Raw genomic sequence first — 23,230 nt, 5'->3', positions numbered from 1 at the left:
TTTCATCCCTAAGCAAAGGAATGGTGGCTCTAAATGAGATGATATGGATTTTTGCTTTGGATGAGCTTAATTCCTTCCACAAACAGTGTCCAACTTCCCTGAAAACTGAGGCCCTTCACTTGGCTTTATGCTTGCTGTAATTATTTCAGGGCCCTTGAGACTCGTAATCCACACCTTCCAGGAAAAGACATCAAGTTTCATTTTTATCTCTCCTTTCCTCCTACTCTCTGAGAATTATTCTTGCTTGACAGTTAAGGATGTCTTTTGAAAAAGTCTTCATTTTGGCATGATCTTGACAACCAATGATAGCTAATGCAGGACGAAGGAGGAAGGATTTTACAGTGCCTCTTAGTTCTCCTTCTGTTCCCTGAGTTTTTCAACTCTTAGTAAGAATTAATTGTAATTTCCTAATTGCTTTATCAGTGTGCCCATTTTGTGTGGTGAACCTGTGTTCTGTAAATGGTAGAAGGAGAATATTCAAGATAATAGCCAAAGGATGTATTGTTTAATCTAATTAGATGCACTGTAAGGAAACATTAGTTCTGTTTTTGCTGTCTTAAAGGCCAATATTCCATTTCTGAATTTGTTTGGTTTTGCAGAGGTAAGTTGGTTTTCGGCAAATAGAACATGGTCTTAGCTCATCAGAAGGGCTTTTTCCATTTATAGTGATTGAGAAGCGGTTACACGCTTATACATTAGTCTCAGAGTGTTTTGATTCAACTCTCTTAATGTCATGAAAAAAAACACATTTTATTGACACCATTTGCCAAGTAGTTTTTTTTTTGGTTTTTTTTTTTTTTTTTTTAGCAAAAGCCTCTTCTGTTTGAAAGCGAGCATTTGTAGATGACAGAGTCTCTCTGTGTCTCCTTGTCTGTTTTCTGGCTCTTTCCCAAGGTGTCCCAAGTACAAGGACCAGAGGCAAATCAGCTAGCCCCTCCACCAGGAATTGATTTCGCCCTGTTTTGTAGGAACTCGCACTGTAAAATTAGCACCATTTCCGTCTCCACTAGGATATGGCAAACAGCCCTGCTTCCAGCTCCACTACATGGAAAGAGACAAGGTCTCTTCCTTTGTGAGGCGCTGGCCAGCTGGGTTGAAATAGGGCTCCTACCAAGGAGGTAGCACTGAGTGTGGCTGGGAGCAGGTGAGTGATGGCAATTGTTGGCAGCTACCTACTGCTGGGTGCCACAGGGCCCATCCACAGCTTCGTCTGGGAGCCTTGCAGTATCTCAGCTCTGGACCGAGCAGGAAAGGCCACTCCTAAATTCTACAGGCACTTCCCAAAATGCATTTTTGTTTTGTCTCACTGAAGGAAGTAGGGCGAATAGCAGGTGTTGGTTATCACCTGGGTTCATTGCTGCCAGTGTATGCTCAATGTGTATTGCCTGTTTAAGGCATCGCCTGTAACGTTTCCTCTGGAACACCTCTTCTTCAAAGACATAATTTTTGTGACTTTAATTGGACATTTTCCCTCCGATTATTGTATTCATATTATGCTCCACGATTGAAATATTTGTTGCTAAGGCAAGTTCAGTTAGGAGGCTTATCTCGGAGCACTGCAGAAAGCTTATGGGGAAACGCATGTTTAGTATCTAAAATGCCTGCATTGCACAGTCGAGTGCCTAGATTTGAATCCTAGCTCCAGTTCCCAACTTTCCATCAGTGCAGAACCCGTTGAGTTCCTTCCTGTCACATGAGAAACCTAGATTGGGCTCCAAGCTCCTGGCGTTTTTCATTCATTTAAAAGGCAGAGCAATAGAGAAACAGAGAGAACTCTTCCATCCCCTGGTTCACTCTCCAGGTGCCTACAACAGTGTTGGCTTGGGCCAGGCCGAATGTAGGAGCTAAGAACCTGGTCTCCCACCTGAGCGACTAGAGGACCCAAACACTTGAACTCTCCTCTCTTCCCTGCTACATGCAGTACTGGGGAGCTGGAGTGACATCAGAATTGCTGAGACTTCAGCTGACACTCCCAAATGAGAGGCTGGTATCCCACACCACCACTGCACCGGCCGTGCCACAGTCCCCACCCCTCTGTGTGCTGTTTGACGTGCTCTCCGACGGTCGGCCACCCACCTCCTTTGAGACTTTGGTGCTGAGCTGTGATTCCTGTTTCAGAACTGCAGCCTTAGAATACATGTTCTGTTCTGTTCTTCCACGTGCTGAACAAACGTGTTGCCCCTGGTTACCCGCAACCGCCCATCTTCTGATTTCAGTTGTCAAACATCCATGGAGATGTGCAATACTAGGACGCACCTGGAACTCCCGAGAAGTGTTCTAAAAGAGTAAATAGGAATGAAGGTGCCTGATGGTGGCACCTGGCAGGGAAGCTTCTACATGTTGCAATTCCTTGCTTTTGCTTTGGGCCAAACTCAAGGGTTGGTTCTCAATTGCAGTACTTAGCTCTTTCTGGAAACAGTCTTTAAATTGCAGTACCATGCAGACTTGCCTTTTTCAAATATACTCCTGTAAGCACTTTTAAAAAAATAGGCGGCTGTGTCTTCCTGAGTTTTTCCTCTTTCTTTGCCCAATCTCTCACTTCCATTTCAAGACCTAGGCTGTGATGAACCAGAAGAGAGTGAGGTAATTCAATCACTTTTTCCGTGAAGTCTGTCATCTTTGTGGATGAAGATCTGTTAATAGAGCATACCAAGTTAGACCTGGAGTGCCTTGAAAGCGCTTGCGTAATTGTCCTCTTCGCCAGCATTTTCATGAGGCACCAAACTAACCTATCCTTTATTAAAACAATTGATTTATTATATGTGATACCTGGCTAACGAGTACTTTTATTAGAAGCATGATATTTCAATTATCCAGAACTATTTTAGTATTCTTCAGCTTACACTCTTCCAAAATGTTTTGCTCTGGCAGCAGAGTTAGGTCAGCTACCATGCACCGATTCTTATCTAGGAGAAGTTTGTTGGTGTTGTCTCATGAAAATACTGCAGAGCTCAAGGCTGCTGAGCACAGAAAGACTGGTTTCCTTTTATCTGACTGCATCTCCTGTCTTGTTCCAGGGATCACACAACACGATCCCCAATTCCAGAATGACTTCATTTCCTTATTCTAATCCCAAATAGGCAGTTAAGTGGAAAGGTAATAAGCAAATTCTATGTACAAATGGCCTTGATTTTTTTTTTTTATTAACCTAACTATGTTCACTGCTTTTGGAGCTCATTGTATTTGGGTTGACATCCACCTTCAACAATTAACATTTTCTTTTGACTCACTACTTTTCCACGCAAAAGAAAGATAGTTCAGGGGGAAAAATTGTATAAGTAATGTCAACTTCAAGATGCTAAGTCAGGGCCCAGAGTGATAGCCTAGTGGCTAAAGTCTTTGCCTTGCATGCCCTGGGATCCCATATAAGTGCTGTCACTCTGCCTTTCATGCAAATCTTCTTTAAAAAAAAAATAGAGTAGTTAATCCCATCCCCCGCCCCATGTTGCATTTTGCGATTCTTACGGAGTACTGATTTCTCTCGGAGGTTGCCTCAGTGCTCCGTCAGATTGCCTCGGCGTTGTTGGGCCCGGTTGGGGCTTCATCCGTGGCACCTGACTGGGGCAATGAGATGCTCAGACCACTGTCCCGAGGCCTTTTGTGAAAGAGAAATACAACTGGCATCTCCAGCATGGCAGTTCAGACCCTTTGTTTTCCTGATCTGAGCTGAAGATGCCAAGTTTTTGTCCCTGCCCACCAACCTAGTTTTTTTTTTTCTTTTTCTAATTTCTGGCCTCCTTTTCCGTGACCCAAAAGATAGTAGTGGGGGCTGCTGTAGACCTTGGGTGAGCGTATAGAAATGATGGGCGCTAGGGAAAAAGGGTGAAGTTAGGAGGGTCTTGAGAGAGTGAGAGAATCAGGCAGATACATCCTCCTGGGAGCTGTGCTGTGTGCAGGGCTACTGTGAGCAAACCACACAGTCAACTTGTTCTCCTTAGAACCCCAAAAGCTTATGCAGTCAAGGTCAAGTTTAAGACCAGCCATGTATAGTCATGTAGAACAGTCTGCATTCTAGCATTCTTCTAGAAAATTCTCTCATTTGCTGTTTAAATTAAATCTCTGCTTTGAACTACAGCATTTTATCAATAACGGGTCTCAGGACACTGAAGTAACGAAGGTGTTAAGTGTTAAACTCGGTGTGGTTTTCTCTCGTGTACTGTGTGGAAATGGATGATAGGCACGGAGGCAGTACCTGGTGCTAGTGCTCCATTACAGATTAAGTCGTCGTGTCCAGGGACAAGCAGGCTTTCTTTCCTCGAGAGCGGAGGGAACACATCTCCGCCAAGCTCTCTCCATCTGCAAAACATGCCCAAGGCACTGTTGTTACTTCCAAGCAGAAATGCTCAATTTTGTTCTTTTGTGTGTGTGTGTGTGTGTGTGTGTGTGTTTAGCCTTGTTTAAATTTTGAAATTTATTTGAAAAACAGAGTTCTTGTATCCACTGATTCACTCCTCAGATGCCCACACATAGTCGGGCTGGTTCAGGCCCAAGGGAGGACCCAGCACTAAATCCAGGTCTCCATTTTGGATGGCAGGGACCCCAGCATTGCTTGGGCATCACCTGCTGCCTCCAATCCTGCAGGAAGCTGGATTGGAAACAGAGGCATGACTTAGAATCAGGAGCTTCTGTATGGGACACAGGCATTCCAAACAGTGTCTTCCCTTCCATACCAAATGCTTTGAGCCCTGCTCCCTAGCAGGTTCTGGACATGCATTTATTTTGAAATGAAACTAATACACAGTTTTTCAGAACAGGGAAACCTGCTTTCTGTGGCTAACTCATGAGCCTTTTCTTTTCTTCCATTTCTCTTATGTGACCTGTATTTTTGAATACCTTTTCTTTGCCTATATTGTCTCCAACCCAGTAACTCCGTTTTAGCGTTGCCTGTTCTCAATCTGTTAAAATAAAACAAACAACAATCTGATCCATTAAATGTTATTTAATGAGGAACAAGAAGGTAGTACAAGTTAAAATAAATTCAGAGTCAAATACTATATACTACATTGTTTTACTATTTGGAAGGAGTAGCTTTTAAAGATTTTTTTCTGGTTTCAGGATTCCTTCCATTTTCTTTTTAAATGACACATAACTATTCAGGTGTATGGGGTATATTGTGTTAATTCACTACAATGTGTAATTTTTCAGTTTCAGTGTTAGAAAGTCCCTTGGTTGAAGCAAAATGATTTCCTTTGCATTCTCCTATGCTTACAAGAGCAGCGACACACGCAAACTGAGGTTCACACTGAGCTAAGAAAGGCAGTTTGCTCTTGCTAGTTGATAGCTGTATCGTGCTGTATCGTGCTGCTGAGGTTTGCCGCCATGGGCCTTTGTGGTAAGTGGTTATCAGTGGAAGCTGTTCTCGAATAGTTTCTTGACTCCAAATCAAGGGTCTGGCATCTAGAACTTGCTCCGTCCCTGTTGTGGCCGTAGCTGTTCGCACGCTGAAGAGTAGGGGAAAGGCCGCGCTAACCCAGGAGCTCAGTGACTACTGTCAGAGTCTGGGTCTGCTCTGCAGCACCTGGAGTGTTTTTAAGCCGCACACATGGAGCCGTGTGGTGTAGGGAGATTGCAAATGTGTTTCCACTTTTTCAACCTTGACCATAGTACATCCGGGTGTGGCATGAGGGAGGAGCAGGTGATCTTTGCAGCCATGTCAAGTTCACATACTATGTCCTGTTTGTCTTTATCCTCCTTACACAGAGCCAAGCACACTTGCAAAAAGACGCTGCTGGAAGAAGTACAGGAGCTGGAAACCAAGTCCAGGATGATGGGGAAAGAGATGCTGCAGGACAGCAATGGAAAGAGGTGGGCAGCTCTGTGTGGGGATTTCAAGAGCCGGAGGCTCTGGGCTTTTCTCCCCACCTTTCCTTCTCCTGCCCCTGTTTCTCTTCTTGGTTTCACAGTGAGAGCACGGCTGCTCGAGCTGAGGCCTTTGGATTGTTCTCTAAGTATGTCATCCAAGTTGGGTTAGGTTGCTCTCTCTCTCAGTGGTCACATGAAATCTGACTTTGTACGTCACTGGGACCCATCCTTGGGCATGTCTAGAGTTTATACTGGAGCTGCTCGCGGACAGAACAACCCATGGATCAAGCAGGGATACACATGCATGTTGCATCAGTGTTAATTTGAAGTGGAAGGACAGCAAGATTTAGCAGTGTGAGCAGAGAGGATGTGGAAAGCCAAGCCTTGGGATTTCAGGATCAATGACTGGCAGTACTCAAAGAGGAGTGGCTACCAGGAGGGTTTGCATGGCTAGTAACGCACGGAGAGCCGCCCCTGTAAACCTTGTTACAGCGCATTAGGGCATATGTGGAGGAGACACGTTTATAGTGGTCATGGCTTTGCCCCGGATCGGGATGCCATGTGTGAACTCTTGACACAAATGTAGTTTCTGGGTGTCGTTTCTCACAGAGCAGCAACCCACTTTTCCCCATGGACGTAGTTGGACATGGGATCCCGTTTGCTTTATTGAGTATGTGCAAACAACATTGAAGTGCCTTTGGTTAACGTCAACGTGCGACCAGAATACCCTGTATCTGTAACACTTGGGACCAGAAATAATTTGAATTTTAGATTTTTATGACTTTTGGATCATGCACGTAGGTGTAGTGAGAAATCCTGGCCACTGGAGCCAAACTTTCAACTTGAAAGTCAGTTATTTTTCCTACACTCTTTATACATACAGGCTAAAGACGTAGGATTTTTCCTCAAGGCGTTGATACTTGGACGGTTTTAGGTGCTCAGATTAGGGATGTGTGACCTGAGCTGCTGAAGGCAACTTCCCTGGGCCCAAGAGGACTTGGAGAATAATAGGAAATCCTGACTGTCTGAGGATTGTGAGGTTTCCAGACGGTTCTGAATGCAGCTCTCTCCTTCCTGTTAGCACTTAACCAAAGTCTAGAACCAACTGCTAATGAAATAAAAATCTAGGAGATGGATACTTCTAGATAATCGCACTTCATGGTTGTTCATTTCTGTTTCATTTGTTCCTTTTAAAGCAGTGAGGGTTTTAGGAGTGTAATTAATTCCCAGTAACCACAGACCTTTTGGGAAAAGGGTTTTTGCAGTATGCAGTTGGTGTGGTTTTTGTTTGTTTCCATGACTTACTGTTACTAAGTGAGTTCATGGCATTGTCATTTGGGGTGAGAAGGTAAGCCACACTTTGTGACAGCCACATCCCACATTTGGGTGCCGGGTTTGACTCTGCTCCCGATGCCAGCAGTGCATTAAGCATAGCAGCCGTGCTGCCAACTCTAAGATCGTCGGTTGAAAACTCACTGTGTTCAGTCAACTTAGAATTGTGCGCACGAGAATCAGGGCTGCAGCAGGTCTGTGCGTAACTGCTGTACCACGCAGAGCCAGCTCCACGTGCAGACCAGCAAAGCACAGCGCTCATCACGCCCCAGATCCTACCGCCGGAGATTTTCAGGATGCTCTGGTGTCCTCTGAGACCTAAACAAAGCAGATCCATAGGATCCAGAAACTCTGCGTGCGTGTGTGTGTGTGTGTGTGTGTGTGTGTGTGTGTGTGCGTGTGCATGTGTGTGCAAGCCTGCAAAAGGGAGTTAGTAAATACTGACAGCTCTGTCAACTGGTGGTCTTCATAAACGCAGTAAGTTTCAGCATCGTTGGCGACATCTTACAGGCTGTCTTGTATTTCAGAGATTCTGCAGACTTGACAGTGGCTACCGAGCAAGTGTAAGTGATTAATAAGTCGAAAGCGAATTTTAACACTAAGTTCTAAGCCCTCTCCCACCATCCTCCTCCCCACCCCCCCCACCCCCCACTTCACACATTTAACAGGAAAGCAGGCCATGGAATCAGAAAACCCTGATGGCCATGTTGCTCCCGTGTGGGTCAAAGTCGCCTTCTGGCCCCCCTGGCTGGAGCTGTCAAGATGGGAGGGACCCCAGGGGTTTGAGCTGGGAAGGGTGCCAGCAGACAGCAGCGAGGAGGCTGTGTTTCAAGTGTATGAACAAATATGCTGCGTCTAGCTACCTGCAGGCGGCTGACCCCGTCAGTCTTGGAGACTTTTCTTCCAGTCATCCAGAGCCTGCGTTTGAATTCTGCCTGAGTCACTGAGCCACGTGACCATGCGCAACATAGCCCTGTGTGAGGGGGCCTGTTCCTCTGTGGGAGAGGAAAGCTAATCTACTGGTGCGGGGTTGGAGCTTAGGAAAACAATGCATACAACACAGTTTCCAGCCTAAGCCCTGATGGGAACGCAGAGTGTCAGCTGCTGGTCTGCAGAGTGGCCAAGAATCGTGGCAGGGAAAAGGGGTTGTAGCCTGTTACCCTGAAAGGGAGCATGCGCCCCTGTCTTTTTGCTTAATGAAAAAAGGGACATAACTTTTAAAACCTGCTTATCCTCTTCAGATTGACTGTGAAATGTTCCAGTGGGCAGTAGAAGATAGTCTCATTGTGGCTGCATAAGATCAGAAACCTCTGCAAGTTTGCAGCTTTCATCGTGTAGTTATGTCATTGTGCATACCAGAACATGTGTGTGTTTATGTAGATACACACGTGGTAGGGTGCACTCACAGACATGTATCTGAATGTTGTGCTCATGTGTGCTCACGCATGTGTGTGTACACACGCCCACGTTCCCTTGCTTGATTATCCAATTCTGCCCTTCTCAACTCCACCCTGTGCTGCTATTCTAGGGGATTGTTCCCAGAAGACTGTGTGGGGACTCCAGGACACCCCACCCCCATTTGTTTTTCTCAGTGCTCCTTGCTGGGGCTTCCCTGGGTGGCCCATTTGCAACCTCGATAAAGGACAGGAGCTGCTCGCGGCAGGGGCGGTTTGTCCTGTCTGACCTCCCCAGAGCTGCTTCTCAATCCTTCCATTCTCACCTCCGGTGTGCTTGCGTCACACCTGCTCTGATGCCTGGGTCCAGGGGCAGAGACTTCTCTAGGAGATCTGAGGGCCTCTATCTGAGTGTTTTGGTCTCTTCTCATACCTCCCCACTGCTTCGGCCCCAGCTCCCATTCGGTATTTCAGTCTCCTCTCCATCAGTTCGGTGGCACAGGCGGAAGAAGCACTCTCACTGCTTGTTGATTAACCAGCTGGGAATGTAGACGCAAGGTTTAGGGGGCTACCAGGAAAGAAAGGTGGAGCAGGTACCTGCCACTTGCTGGCAGTGGCCACTGAGAGACACTGGTGGTCATGTGGCCTCCAAGTTACCTCCTGGCTTAATATTCAAGCCAGCAGTGGGTCACAGCTGGTGGGCTTTGTGTCAGCATCATCCTGCCCGGGCAGAGGTGTTTAGTCTGGGAGCTGGTGCTGCCTTGCTGGACCAGTCAAGCTCCCTCCCCCACAGCGTGCCAGCAGGCTGTTCCCCAGCACCCTAACCCCAGGTGAGTGACTCTGCTTGGTTCTGACAACATTCATTCAAGGACATTCTGCCAAGTGGCAGACATTGTAGCAGTTTTACTTCAGAATGTGCTTACAGGAAATGGAACAAAAAAAAATCCTTATGCATTAATCCTAACAATAGCAAAAAAAACTTTTGTGGCAAATTTACAATTACAGTATAGAAATGGTGACTAGGGACTCAAAGGTTTCGACTCTACCTTTTATTCGTTTGATGAAACTTGGCTAAGTCCCAAACATGTACAGTATTTTGGTAACTTGTTGAATTCTCATCATCATGTGTCTGTACTTTGTCATTAGTAAGTCTGGTCTTCCTAAATTAACTGCAGAATTTTTATACACCAACAAGTCTCAGATAAGAGATGCTGGTAACGAGAAAGGGTGACATCCTGAAGATGCAGCGAAGGCAGGAAAGTGCCCTATGTAGCCAAGACAAAGATTTGTCCTGGTTTTAATTTTGTCCTCCTTGAGAGAACATTTTTTGAGACTTTTGTTAAAACTTGGGTTGGCCAAAATCCCTTTCCACAAACTATCTCCCCTGGAAATCCTCCCCAAGAGGGGCAAGGGAGGCAGGCTACTGTGTCCGGAAGGGACTGCCCTGTGCATGGCTAAATTTCCAAATGTCTGAAAAATTAGGAGCCAGGTAGACTTGCTTTGATCAGTGTGTAGGTTTTTCCCCGTCTTTATTCTTACAGTGGAACTCGTGCAATGTTTTCCTCTAATGGATTAAAATCCACTTACAGAAGTACACGAAACTCCTCCACCATCACCTCAGTGACTGTTGGGATCCGGTTTTGTCAATTTCCCATGAACGACAAAGAGCCTTACTGATAATGCAAAAGCCAGCAGTTTATTGTGCCAGCATGCTGGGGCAGACCGATCTTGGGGCTCTCAGGCCAGCCAAGGAGGGGTCGGACCCTGAACTAGCAAAAGGCTAGAGATTATATAGGCCCCTTCAGTCGTTACATGCATCTTAGCCCGCGCAAATTCAAACACAGCAAGCAGACGCATCATCTTTAGGGCTTCAAGGTGCAAACAGTCCACTTTGTTCCCAGACACATTGTCTTTAAGGCCCCTGGGTCTAGGCAGCTCATTCCGTTCCCACACACATTCCTGTTCCAGGGACCGGATGATTGTACCACTGTCCTCCTGCACCTGGGTGCATTCTATAGATAAGGCTTGTGACACTGTTCACAAGGTCACAGAGGAACATTTATCGCTAAAGTGGAGTTTTCCCATGGTCCAGACGCATCCTGACCTAGCAAAGCTTCTTGGCACGAAAGTGCCTAACATTGCCTAACGCTGACATTCTAACATGCTAACATTATACTAGCACCCTCACGTGACACTTTCCCTTCATTTTTTTTCCTGATTGTAGAGTGAGGGCTTTTCTGCCATGGTTTTTTTTTTTCCTGCCATGTTTTAGGCATGTTGACAAACAAAAGATGACTGTATTTCATGCAAACATCTAGTGTCCAAATTATGCTTAGCCTGAAGCAGTAAGTAGATCCTTATTTTATTCCAGATTATCTCTCTGTCCCATGGGATGGCGTGGGCCGGGCCGAGTCTCTGCAGTTTCAGGGTCACGCAGTGTTAGTTGCTGCCTCAGTGGGTTTTCTTTCCAAATGCTTTGTGTCAGATCAGGGCTGCTGTAGGGCTGGCTTCAAGCCTCTTGTGTTTTCCATGAATAACACAGTGCTTGGCCATGTGGGTAGACTGCAGCTGCTGACCACGGGTGACCCTGGCAGCCCAGCAGACACTGCAGGGAAGCCTGATTTCCCCCCCGCCAGGGTGGCCCAGCCTCAGCCAGGACTCGCTGGCTCCCTGCAGACGGGGCACGCCACAGATACAGACAGTGGCCTGGCAACTCCAGTGGAGTGTTATCTGCTGACAAGGAGACAGAGGCAGACAAGCCGGCTTCTTCCTCAGCTCCAGACAGCACGGTCCTAACTGCTTTGAAAGAAAAAAAAAAAAAAAAACCAGAAAAATGGTGTGTGTTTGGCGAGTGGTTGGGGGAGAGTTGTTACCAAAACTTCGTGGAAAATGAAATTAAAATTCAATTTCTTTTGTTCCACACATTTTGAAACTCGTGCATAATTTTTTCAACTGCATGCTCTTTTTATGAACCTACTGGAGACCCCCACCTATGTATGGATTTCAAAATAATTTTTGTGCCCAAAATAAGCTTTCACATTTGCATGCACTTCTTGAAGTAGTACCCTTCTCTATATTTCAAACAGGCAAATCCTGTATTATTTTTCAGATTTTTAAAAATTTATTTGAAAGGCAGAGTGGCAAAGAGAGGGGTTTTCCATCTGTTTATGTTTGCAGCTAGCTTTCTCCCACAGCCATGCCCGGGACAGGCCACAGCCGTGAACTCCATGTGGGTTAGCCTGCTGAGCCTCCACACCAGCCCTGGGACTCTACCTGCATCTCCCACAGGAATGGCCCAACCACTGGATCCATCTTGGGTTGCCTCCCAGGCACACTCATAGAAAGCTACAGGGCAGGGTAGACACTCCTCTATGGGATGAGTGCATTCTATTCAGCAGCCTAATCTACTGCACCACAACACCCGACCTCAACCGGAAAGCACCCATTATCTTGTTTCCTTGAAGCAGAATTTATCTGGGGAAGGGAGCAATTTTTGGCTATTGGTTCACACTTGCATTCCACAACAGAGTACCTGAGTTAGAGGCCTGGAGCTGGTTCCTGACTCTGACTTCCTGCCAGACCATGCCCTGCGATGTAGCAGTGACGGCTCAAATTATCAGGTTGCTGTCGAATTCACTTCTTTCTTTCTTCCTTCCTTCCTTTCTTTCTTTGATTTAAAAAAAAATTTTTTTATGCAATTTAGTTGGCGCTGGGCTCTCTCTTCCCCCTTCTCCAAGTTCTCTCCCCTCCCCTCTGTTCTGTCATCCAGTTTCAAAATGTGTGTCTTTCATGAATTTTCCCAAGTCCATCATGCTGCTGCTGGAATGTCTCCCAACCATATAGGAGACTGTGTCATTTTGTTGTGAGTTCATTCTTGTATCCTTGGGCCCTAATGTAGGTACAGTGAGGACCAAATCTTCGTTATTTGTGGCAGTAGCAATAACAGTGACCACCATGCTGAGAAATTTTGAGCCAATCTCAAAAGGTCAGATATCATATTTTTGCTCTAATATAAGATAATATGATGTCAAATCTAGGGATATTACACGTGAATCTTACTCTGTGTCACTTCATACTTACCTGTACCTTCTGTAATAAGACCTTGTGATGTAATTCATAAGAGGCTGCTTGTTTATCATCACCTGAGATGGTCAGCATCCGAGTTCTTTCTTAGCTCCCCTTGGATCCCCTACCTAGCCCCGGCTGTGGGGTCTTTTGGGGAGTGAATGAGCAAATGGGAGAACTCAGTCAGTTACATCAGGTACTGCTTTCAAGGTCACATCCATTCACCTCACGGCACCTGAGTCACCTGGAGTTGACATTCTCTCAGCACAGGAAAAGTGTTGTTTTTCTCAAAGTATTGGCTGTTGCCCTTGTATCTCTCTCTGTTCCCTTTATTTCCCTTCTACCTTACCCAAACTTTTCTCTGAAAATATCTTTCAGGTATTATTTTTTTTCAGGTATTATTTTTTTCCCCCATTGGCCAGAAGGATTGGAAATTATGGCATCATTGCAGCAGAAGTCTCCAGGCCAGGTGGCAAATGTCTGCCTCCAACACCTGCTTGAGATTTATTCCCCTTCCAACTGCATTTTTTCCATGGCTGTATCATGAAGCAGGCACACAGGCTGACCGTGAAGATGACAGACCTCAGCTGAGCCCCAAGCTCTGCCACTTACTTGGCTGTGTGACCTTGGGTGGGTTTTTAATGTCTCTGAACGCTAGTTGCCTCATCATACATGTGGCTTGAGAGAAAATTTGCAGCATATGTAAGACATTCAGAAAATGTCTCATCCTGCAACTTAGAAGCTGAACAGCAATGACATTTCACAGACGTTTCTAAATGTCTGAGTTTGTGAATACAGCAGGCACTCTAGTTTGCCTCCTTGCTTCCTTGCCTGGGGTCAAACGCAGAAATCCAGCTGATCCCCAGGCACTCAGTGCGGTGGTGGTGTGGGTGGGGCACGGGGGGTGGGTGGTCAGCCAGATCAGGTTTGCTGGGAAGCAGGGGGAACTCGCAAGGATGTCCAGCCAACGCCAATCCAAAGAAAACCTTTGGAGCGCTGCTTCCAGTTGGCTCTCCTGCTGGCCCCTGCACGCTGAGCCCTTCCCAAGTGCCCTCCGCCCAGGATGGCCCCACCAGCTTCCCCTAGGAACAGCCCTTCCTTCAGCATGCTCCACTCCGTGCATGGTGAACTGTTCGCATCCAGCTGACGCCTTCTTTGTCTTTGCAGCTGCTTGTCCCAGGCCTCCCGCTTGTCCCTGGTGTCTTGTACCACTTTCCCCTTCCCTCACAAGGCAGGGTGCTCCTCCCCGGGACCTCCTTCACTCCACCTTCCACACGACTGCACATCCTGCGAGGCACAGCCCCACCCAGTCTTCTGCTGAATCCAGTCTCTGCAGCAGATGTAGCCCAAGACCTTCTCACCCAGGTGATTCCAGCCTCTGCTCCCTGTCTGCCCCAGGCTCTGCCTCTCTGTAGTGGCACCATCCTTTCTATATCCGTGAGTTTTATACCTCGTTCTCATGGGGACAGCCCTTGTCCTAGAGGCTCTTGGCCTAGGGGACACACACCGTGTAGGTACACTGCCCGACCTGATTTCCAGTTTGTCTGCTCTGTGATCCTGTCAGCCTCGGCTTCCTTTGACACATTCATTTAAGAGGTTTAAATTAACCAAATAGTCAAGGTATGAGGACACTTCAGGAAGTTACTGCAAAAAAAAAAAAGAAGAATTTCATGCAAGTTTATTTCATACAATACCCATTTTATATGTATTACGAAAATAAATGTGCATCAAAGTAAACTCATACTTTTAATTCTGTTTTTCCACAAGTGGTTTGAAGTGCCATCATTCTAGCCTCTGCGATGGCACACATGATGCTCTCTTAGGCTATAAGTGTTATAACAACAGTGCCCACAATCATTGACTGACCTTACAATGTCGGTCAAAAGCCCAGTCCATGAGCAGACTGTCTGGATTGCCCCAGCCCTGTCTCAGGGTTTGCTGACTTGAATAAGGACCTACTCTTGGGATTCGGTTTCTGAGTTTCCGAAATCTCTCCTTTATCTGCCCTTGGTGGGTTGTAGTGCCATGGGCTTCACAGGGCCTGTGCCCCATTTTTATTTTTATGTAACATGGATCATCACATACTGCAATTGAAAGTTTCCTCATTGCAGAAGCAGGAACTGAGCTGAGTCTTTGGGGGCTCTGTAACATCTGCCCGAGATTGTCCAACTCCAGCGAAAGGCAAACTCTCCTGGCTTCCAGCTTCAGGCCTGTGCCCCCAAGCCAAGGCACCAAGCCACACAGATGTTCCCATTTCACCTTCATCCCGGGTTCTGGAAAGCCTTGGAGCAACCCAGGAACCAAAAGGAGTGCCCCCACAAATGTGGGATGCTGTTGGGAGGAGAGTGGCCCAGAGGTTCAGAACGGCAAGGAAGCTGGGGAGTAATGGTTGCAGGGCTGCCTTCTAGATCCCCTCATGGAGTCAGCCCAGCAACCCTGCCCTCCCCGCTCCCACCCTCCCCCAAGGAATGCAGGAACCAGGGGATCCTACAGACTCTGAGCAAACAAGGTGAAGGAGTTGGGGAAAGCAGCTCACCATTTCGCTGGGGTTCAGAAAATGGAAACCTGACCAGGGAAGATGATTATCGTAGAGAATCTATCAAAGAAATTAGTTAAATGCATTTAAGCTTGTCAAGGAGAGGACATTGAGCTGGGCAAACATTTTAGTTTAATCAACAGGGCAGGAATTCTTAGGAGAACAATGGAAACAGCAGCACTCCTGGCAAGTCCAGTTAAAGCTCTATTCTAGCTGACAAATCCTCAGGCCAGGTGAGGAAACGCATCCATCAATCAAAGGGAGTAATTGGTCCAGGAAATTACAGAAAGGCCCAGGGATTACCCACTTGGGGTTTGTGCTGGGAACTGGATCCCGGGTACAGGAAGGAGAGGAGCAGGAAAACAAACTCTTAGGAAAGTAAAAACCTCATTAGCATGTAGTTAATGCCTAAGCTGTCTGTGTCAACTGAAAAGAACTGCTGCTCTGTTATTTTGCCGAGGTGGAATCCCAAGAGCCTTCCTCGCCCCTCATCATCTTCACCGTCATCGTCATCATCATCGTCGTTGTTGTTATGGCCTGATGCTGAATACTGTTTTCATGATTTTGTGCCTGCAAGTAATTCAAAAAGTCCATAGAAAAAACTGGAATGAAGAGTTTTATCTTAATGTTGAACATCTTTTGTTTTTTTTAAATCCTTGCAGAATTTTTTTTTTCAGAGAGCTTGCTTGCCATGGAATTTTTGAAGGCACGTGTGTGCATGGATTTTCAAAATGTTGTGTGCCACCGAAGTAAACTTTTCTTTTGATTCCATTTTCCACCCGGTGTTGGAAGGACGCCATCCTGGTTATCATTGGTTAGGAAGCCAGACAGGGACCTCCGGTTCACCTGCAACATGTTTGTTAGTCATCTCCTGGGAGTAAAGAGCGCAGTGCTAGAAAATGCCAGGAGAGAACCGGAAGAACAAAACTGGATTCTTTGCAATGTGTTGGGGCAGGGAAAGGGGCTCAGGGTTTGTAGGTGACTTGCTGTTCTCTGACCTTCTGTCCCAGATGGCCTGTAGTCCCTTGGTCTTTGAATTATGCCTGCACCATCTGTATTTGCTAACATAACTTTATTTTCAAGAACGAACTCATGAATTTAATGTCAGTACGTAGCTAAACAGGGGCTGATGGCCTGTTGCATAACATGGACAGCAGTGTTGAAGTACGTTTAGATGCTTATTTTTATCTATGTAGAAAGTGGGGAGAAAGAAGAGGAGTGCAAATGCTTCCATTCACTGACTCACTCCTAAAATCTCTGCAACAGCCAGAGCTGGACTGCACCAAAGCCGGGGAAATCCCACTCGGATGGCCGGGGTGCAAGCTCTCAAGCCATTGCCTGCTGCCTCTTAGGCATTCGTAGGAAAGTGGACTGGAAGCAGAGTAGTTGGGACTCAAACCCAACTGGCAGCTGACTTCCACCCCACTAATGAAGTATTTTTCCTTGTGTATGGAAAAATTGGTTTTAACTCAGGTGAGCAGCAATACAACATAAAATCCTTTAAAAATCCTGGTTTGGGGGAGGGGGTGGAAATTGAAACAGTGATTGAGATAGTGACTTTCAAAATCCCTCCTGGTTCCTGCGGATTTCAGCTTCCTGCTAAAACACACCCTGGGAAAGAGCGGGGGTGGTTTACCTACTTGGTCCCTTCCCCCTGCAAGGGAGGCTCCATTGAATTCTAGGGTCCTGGACTGGGCTTGGCCTGGCCTGACCAGAATGTTACAGGCATTTAGGGGTGAACCAGAGAAATGAAAAAAACCTCTCTGCCTTTTAAATCAATGAAAAAAATAAATATCACTTTCAAAGTTGCTTTTCATGAATACATCATATGTGATGTTGCACATTCAAGTCAAGGATTAGTTCTTTCAGAGGTACTTAGAGTTTTGCTAATTGCTTTTCTCCTTCATTATCAGTGGGTTGTTTGCTTTTCCATCTGACTCCCCTTTCTTCTCTGCGTCTGGCTGCTGTGACTCTGCAAGCAGCGCATTCCTGCCATCCGACTGAAAACAGCTGACCAGGTGCAGCTATTCTGAAAGGAAGCTACTACAGTCACAGTGTTAGCTGAGAATAATAAGATCCTGCTGTCCCAGTCTGTCTTGCAAAGCCAGTGGAGATCTAAATGCTTAGGGAGGGTGAGAAAAAAAAATGGTTTCTCTGGCACCCTGGAGTTCAGGGGTGATGTTTGTAGTGCATTTAGGAGAATTACTGAATCTCCTGGATGTCTGGGACTGCAAGAGAAAACCACAACATAGAGCAAAGTGCTGGACACCTTGGGGTTTGTGTTTTGTGCTTGCTTTTACTCCCTCCAAAACAGCATGCTGTCTGCCCAGGCTCCTTTGCTATAGGATGCTGTAGTCCCATGTCTTTTGCTGTCCCCCTGCCCAGTGCAGACTTTGCTTAATGTGATATCATTGACCTTGTGGTTGAGAGGAACATGGGGAATTGGTAAAAGTTACCAGAGGAAATGTTTATTGTAGCAGGAATCACTGTATGTGGTAATTGATTCGGTGGATTTCTGGAAAGAGGTTAACAAAACCCTTGTTGAATTTAAATAAAAGTGAGCTTCTAATTGTCTGAGCAGGTTAGATCCGGGAGACAGGAGTGGCTGCTTATCTCAGAGGGTTGTTAACTCTTCAGCAGTCCTAAGTAAGTGCTCTCTAACAGGGTGTTGCCAATACTGTTATCAGTGTTTGTTCTCTTTCCCGGCAATTAGGATTGGCCTCCAGGCATGCTAGTTGGTGGTCATTGGGAATTCACAGTTACTAATGAGTAAACACGTTGGCTTCCCAGCTACTGTAACCAGTGATTGACCTGATAGACGAATCATTTTTCATCCATGAAGTTGATGTTTATTAAATAGTGAGGTAGTGCTAAGTCAAGGTGTGGTCTGCAACCGAAGAGATGGATTCCCACTGTGCTCGAGCCTGCAGGCTAGTGGGAACAGCTGTGAGGGGAGAGGAAGGGATAACTCGTGGGAGACAAAAGCAGCAGAGAATGAAGAGTTACAATGGGGGAAGGAATCTTGGGACTGAACTGGTCAAGGTGTCCTTCAGAGACAGTTCAGAGGCAAGGTCAAAACATTCTCTTCTCCTCACCCATTGATACCCTGTAACAAATAAAGTCTAGCTGATGATACAAGTTTTGCTTAACATAGGAGCTTCAGAAAGGAAGGCCCAATGGGGTGTTTATGTGTAGGTTAAGTAGAGGGACAGTCAACAGGGCAATGTGATGGGACAGAAAGGACACGTCCTAATGTGATCAGCTAAGGTATCCCAGGAAGGTCTGTGTTTAGATTGTTCTTGGCCTCTCTATGGCATGCTCCCCCCACCCCTCCCCCACTCCCAGGTATGGAGTAGATATGCCATAAGAGCCCTTCTGCCTTGAGAGCCAATGAGCTAGTTCAGGTAAGGAAAACCAGAGAATTCCATTACTTTCTATGCCATCCACAAAGGCAGGTGTCATCAGCTGGCCTTGTTGCTCCTGACTGTCTCCTTCAGTCTCACGCACTTTGAGGAAGCATTTTTTGACCTTAAAAGGAAGCTACCACAATTGACAGCATTTCATAAGTTCTAAGTGACACATGTGGCCCACCAAGTCCAGATGTGGGGAGAGAGCATTCCAGACAGCAGAAAGAGTTGGTGGGGAGGCCCACTCAGACCTTTGGTCCTCCTCTATGTTGTTTTGTTTTGTTTGTTTTTTGTAACAAAGAACTAAGAACAGGAACATGATGAAAACACTTTTTGTCATATGGAACTTGCAGCTCCTTGTCTAAGTTCTCATCTTTGCACTGTCCTCACAAATTCACTGAAAATAAAAAATTTCCCCAACTGTCATTTGCTGGAGACAAAGCCTTATCCACATCCCTGGTCCAATGCCTTTCATAGGCCACAGAGGAAGACAGACTCCATAGTACAAAGTTGGGCCTGTGCTTCCTGCGCTGGTTACATTTGGTGACCAAACATCTAAAAATAGGAAGGGACTTCCAAAATGTTCATGGAAAAAGCCAAGTAAAAATTTAAAAATAAAACCATGAACTTTATTTTTCAACACAAGCTGGACAAGGTCAAGACACTTGTAAGTAATGATACCAACCATTAAAATCTGTGTAATTGTTTATGTTAGTAACCAAAGAAAAATGAATTTATTTTCAATTTTTTTTTCATATTACAAAAAAAAAACCTGGGATTTTAAATTTGATGCCTAATCAATTCCCATCGAAACTCATCAGATGGTTCTTGTTTGATGAGAGAAATGAGCAGGAGGTTTGCCAAGGTCGAGAAGGATTCTGAATGAAGATTTCCTGGGCATTTTTCCGATACAGCTTTAGGTAACTTTCTCAAAGCACTCTCCTGAAAAGCAGATGGCATTGTTCTTTGGCCCTCCAGAAAGGCAATAAGCAAAATGCTTTCAGCGTCCCCTCAAAAAACCTGCTGTGATGGTTTTGTTCTGAGCACTCTTTTTTCTTACAGTGGGTCACCTCTACGTCTTGGTAGCCATTGCTTTGATTGTGCTTTGGGTCATTCGGAAAATCCAGGTTTCGTTCCCTGTTATTATCAAAGAAAGGCTTAAAGATATTGATTCTACTTGAAAATTTTCCATTGAAAGCTGCTGTGGTCTGCAGCTGCTCTGGGCAGAATAGTTTTGACGTGCATTGAGCAGAAAGTTTGTTCCACTTGAAGATTCAAGAATAACACAGGGTGAACCAACTAAGATGTCATGATGTTGGCAGCTATTGTTTATGCTACGGTTCAGTAAGGGAACCGACAAGATTTATTCCTTATTTCTTGCAAATTGATGTAAATGGCCTGTTGGTAGGGTCTTCACCTTCAATATGAATCACCTCATTTTTTCTTGAACCTGTGAATCAACTGATTTCTTTGGGGTTTTGTCTCCACCATTTTTTCATAAAGCAGCAATTTCACTGTGTTCCTACCCAAACTTGATGCTCTCTTTCAAAGAGCTATAGCTCTTCAGAAAAAGGGGCTTCTAACAGGAGCCCTTAATGTCTTACCCTTCTTAGTGCCTCAAACTAAATCCTGTTAAAATGTGTTGGAATAAGTCAGTACAAGTTAATCTTGCAAAAGTAATTAAAACCCATGCATAGTTTTCATTGTATGCGTTTTCCATGAGTGTTTTTGCAGACATGCTAGTCTGTCTACCGAAGAATCTGAGACAGTGACCTTTTAAAGTACAGTCTGAGCCAGCTTTGTGTTTGGTAACACAGAGAAATTCAGGGGCCACACGTTTCTCCTGCTTGTGACCTGCTCGGGATCCAGGAACCATGTCATTGAAATGCAACTGGAAAGACTATGGTTTTGGTTTGTTTTCTTTTTCCTTGAAGTTTTTCACTTTGGGGTCCAGCAATAATTGGAAATGAAAATCCACTTACATCCTGCTCTTTTGCAAGGAATGTCTCCAGGAAAAGTGCACTGTCTGATCCCAGATGAAGACATTTTTTGAAGGATCTGCAGGGAATTCTTCCATTAGGCAGGGCAGACATCTGTGTGGTTTAGAGCTGCAGTTTCTGGACTGTTCCCTGCAGGGTGCCTTTCTAGTCTTCCTTTTTACGCAATATTCTCCAAGGACATAACCACACCATTACATCATATAGACTTCGCAGTTCATATCACCGCTTTCTTCTTGTGTTTGTTTCTTTTCTGAATACAGAAGCTTTTCCCTTGCCCAAGTTTTATGTTTTCTGACTTTTCTTTGTTTATAGCTGTCACAAACTGTCCAAAACTGGTGACATCATTAGCAGCAGTGCGCGGGCTGGGATGAACCTCTTCCTTGATGATTCTCTCTGTTACTGTCATGCTAGCATGAGCAAAAATAGTTTCACCTTTCTAGCAATCGATATGCAGACAGCAGCATTTTCACAGTATAAACCATAGTCAAGAAGAGCACAAGAAAATGAAGCAATGACAGTCAAGCCAAAAACAGACCCTAGAGTTAGCTGTGAGCTTGTCGTTTGTTCTAAAACTGCTTATCTGGGAGCAGCCCAGGATGCAATATCCCCTTAACTTTTTTTCCTCCCTTGTATACACCGAATTCATTTGCATACTAATCCTTAGCAAAAGTGTTTGTCCCTCCAAAAATGCTAAGTGAATTACCAAAATGCGTACTTTTAGTCTTAAGAATGAGCATATGGGTGCTCATGTTCTATCCGAGTTCTCTCCCATAACCATGGTGAGTTTTCTTCCTGATCTTCAGGCCTTCACTTGGGTGATAGAAAGGCATCTGAGGCTTTCCCACACCTAGTTTCTCTTTTGTGGTTTCTCATGTAAAAATGTCAGTGTTGCAGGCTCTATGGTGATACTGATCCAGGTAGCAGCAGTGTGTCACCCCCTCACAATTCAGGAAACATCGACCTGGACAGTGAAGAAACAGGTAATGGTGGCCAGTACATCACCATAGAATGGGAACTCCATGGGATCGTGTGTGAATTGAAAGCATCTTAATACATGGGTGCTTCACAAGATGAAGTTATTATAATGCAAAGGATTCTAAAATGTGTGCATGCAAGGTGCTTTCAAATAGTTGCACAGTCGAGTGCCCAGCTCCCCTTCTTGATTGCAACTTCCAGGTAATGTAGATCCTGGGAGGCAGTGGTGATGGTTCAAATACTTGGGATCCAGGACCATAGCAGGTGATTAAACCTCGACGTGCAGCATTGACATCTGTATGAATGCCAGGTGGTTTGTGTCCCAGCTGCCCTACTTCTGGTGCAGCTCCCTGCGAATGTGTATGGGAAAACAGTGAAAGATGATCCAAGTCCTTGGGCCCCCATAAGCCCCTGCCTTGAGTTCCCCTGGTTTTTGGGAGATCTGAAAGGTGCTCCAGGCTCCTGGCCTCAGACCAGCTTAGCCCCAACAGTTGCAGCCATTTAGGGAATGAACCAGGAGATAGAAGATCTCTTTCTGTCTCTCCTTCTCTCTGAATTTGCCTTTCGAATAAAAACAATTTCTAAAAAACTTTTAAGAATAATAAAAGTCCATGGGAAATATGCATTATGCAAAATTATGCATAGATTTCTCATTTTTATGCACCAAAATAAGTTTATCTTTTAATTCCATCTTTCATGAACTTTTCCATACAGATCGTTGGAGAGGCTTTCTGGAGATCCCAGGGCAAATTAGAATTTCTTATCAGGTGGGAGTAGGGGTGGTTCCAGCTGCAGAGAGTGACTTGATAGATACAAACAATTATCTAGGAAAATGAAAAGTTCAGTTTCATGGGGTCAGGACTGGAAAGGTATAAGACTTAAGGCGGGTAGATAGATGAGGGCCACATCACATGATCTGTAATGAAAATGGGACTGTGTTCTTGGGAGTCATCCCAAGCCTCACAATAAAACAGTATCTTTAATGTTCTAGGGAATGTTAAAAGGAACAACTAGGCCCTTACTTCATCATAATCTCTGAAGTTTGACTATGCAACCCTGGACTTACATGTCTCCAAAACTCCTCTCTGGGACAGGGCTGTGTCAAAACATGCACGTTTCATCTTGAGGGTGTGTGAAAGTCACCCCTGACACCCCCAATTCTGAAATGATTTATGTTCATTGGAAGGCGTTTCTTACATCGACCTCACACTCTTTTGAAGAGAAAATAAAACCACAGGTTAGCCACTGCCTTCATAAACACTAAGCAACCGAAGGTGCAAAGGTAGGTTGCCCCACCCTTGGGCTGACCATAAACTACCCTCCCTGCCCTAGGGGCTCGTGTCACTGCCAAGATGGGGGACATAGTTTGTCATAAAAGAACTAATGGGTAGTTGTTCCTTTAGTAGAAATGATGTATACTGGTTAGGAACATGGAAAAGATAATCAACTATTTCAGATTATATCCCTTGAGTGTGTTTTAAAAAGTAAGTCCTAAGGATATGTCGGAGTCAGGTATCTGACGGTACCAGCCATGCTCTTCCTGTCTTGTGCTCCATGCGCTTTCTGTTCACCCTTCTTCACCTCTCCCTTGAGCTTGCTTGCTCAGCTCCTTGAGGACTTACCTGGGGCAGTGGTTCTTAATGATCTTGGGACAAGAACTGTTGTGTCAATCAAGGGTAATTCCAGTTGCAAATCATGGAGTCCCTGGTTCCAACAGAT

At 45.4% G+C, this 23,230-nt stretch overlaps 1 protein-coding gene across 2 annotated transcripts in view; it reads left to right on the top strand.

The window, feature by feature from the left end:
- LOC121156258 (phospholipid-transporting ATPase IB) overlaps positions 1-23,230 on the top strand; it is a 584,459-nt gene that overhangs the window by 535,625 nt on the left and 25,604 nt on the right. For both annotated transcript variants that reach the window (XM_040979868.1, XM_040979869.1), the window contains exon 35: positions 5,701-5,805. In XM_040979868.1, coding sequence (XP_040835802.1) covers positions 5,701-5,805 — 105 coding nt within the window. The remainder of the gene's footprint in view (positions 1-5,700; positions 5,806-23,230) is intronic.

The sequence above is a fragment of the Ochotona curzoniae genome, unplaced genomic scaffold (genome assembly GCF_017591425.1).
Source record: "Ochotona curzoniae isolate NIBS_2020 unplaced genomic scaffold, NIBS_Ocur_1.0 contig_3332, whole genome shotgun sequence".
Classification (NCBI taxonomy): domain Eukaryota; kingdom Metazoa; phylum Chordata; class Mammalia; order Lagomorpha; family Ochotonidae; genus Ochotona; species Ochotona curzoniae.
The sequence above is the reverse complement of the archived record's forward strand: the minus strand, read 5'-3'. Positions and strand labels throughout refer to the sequence as shown.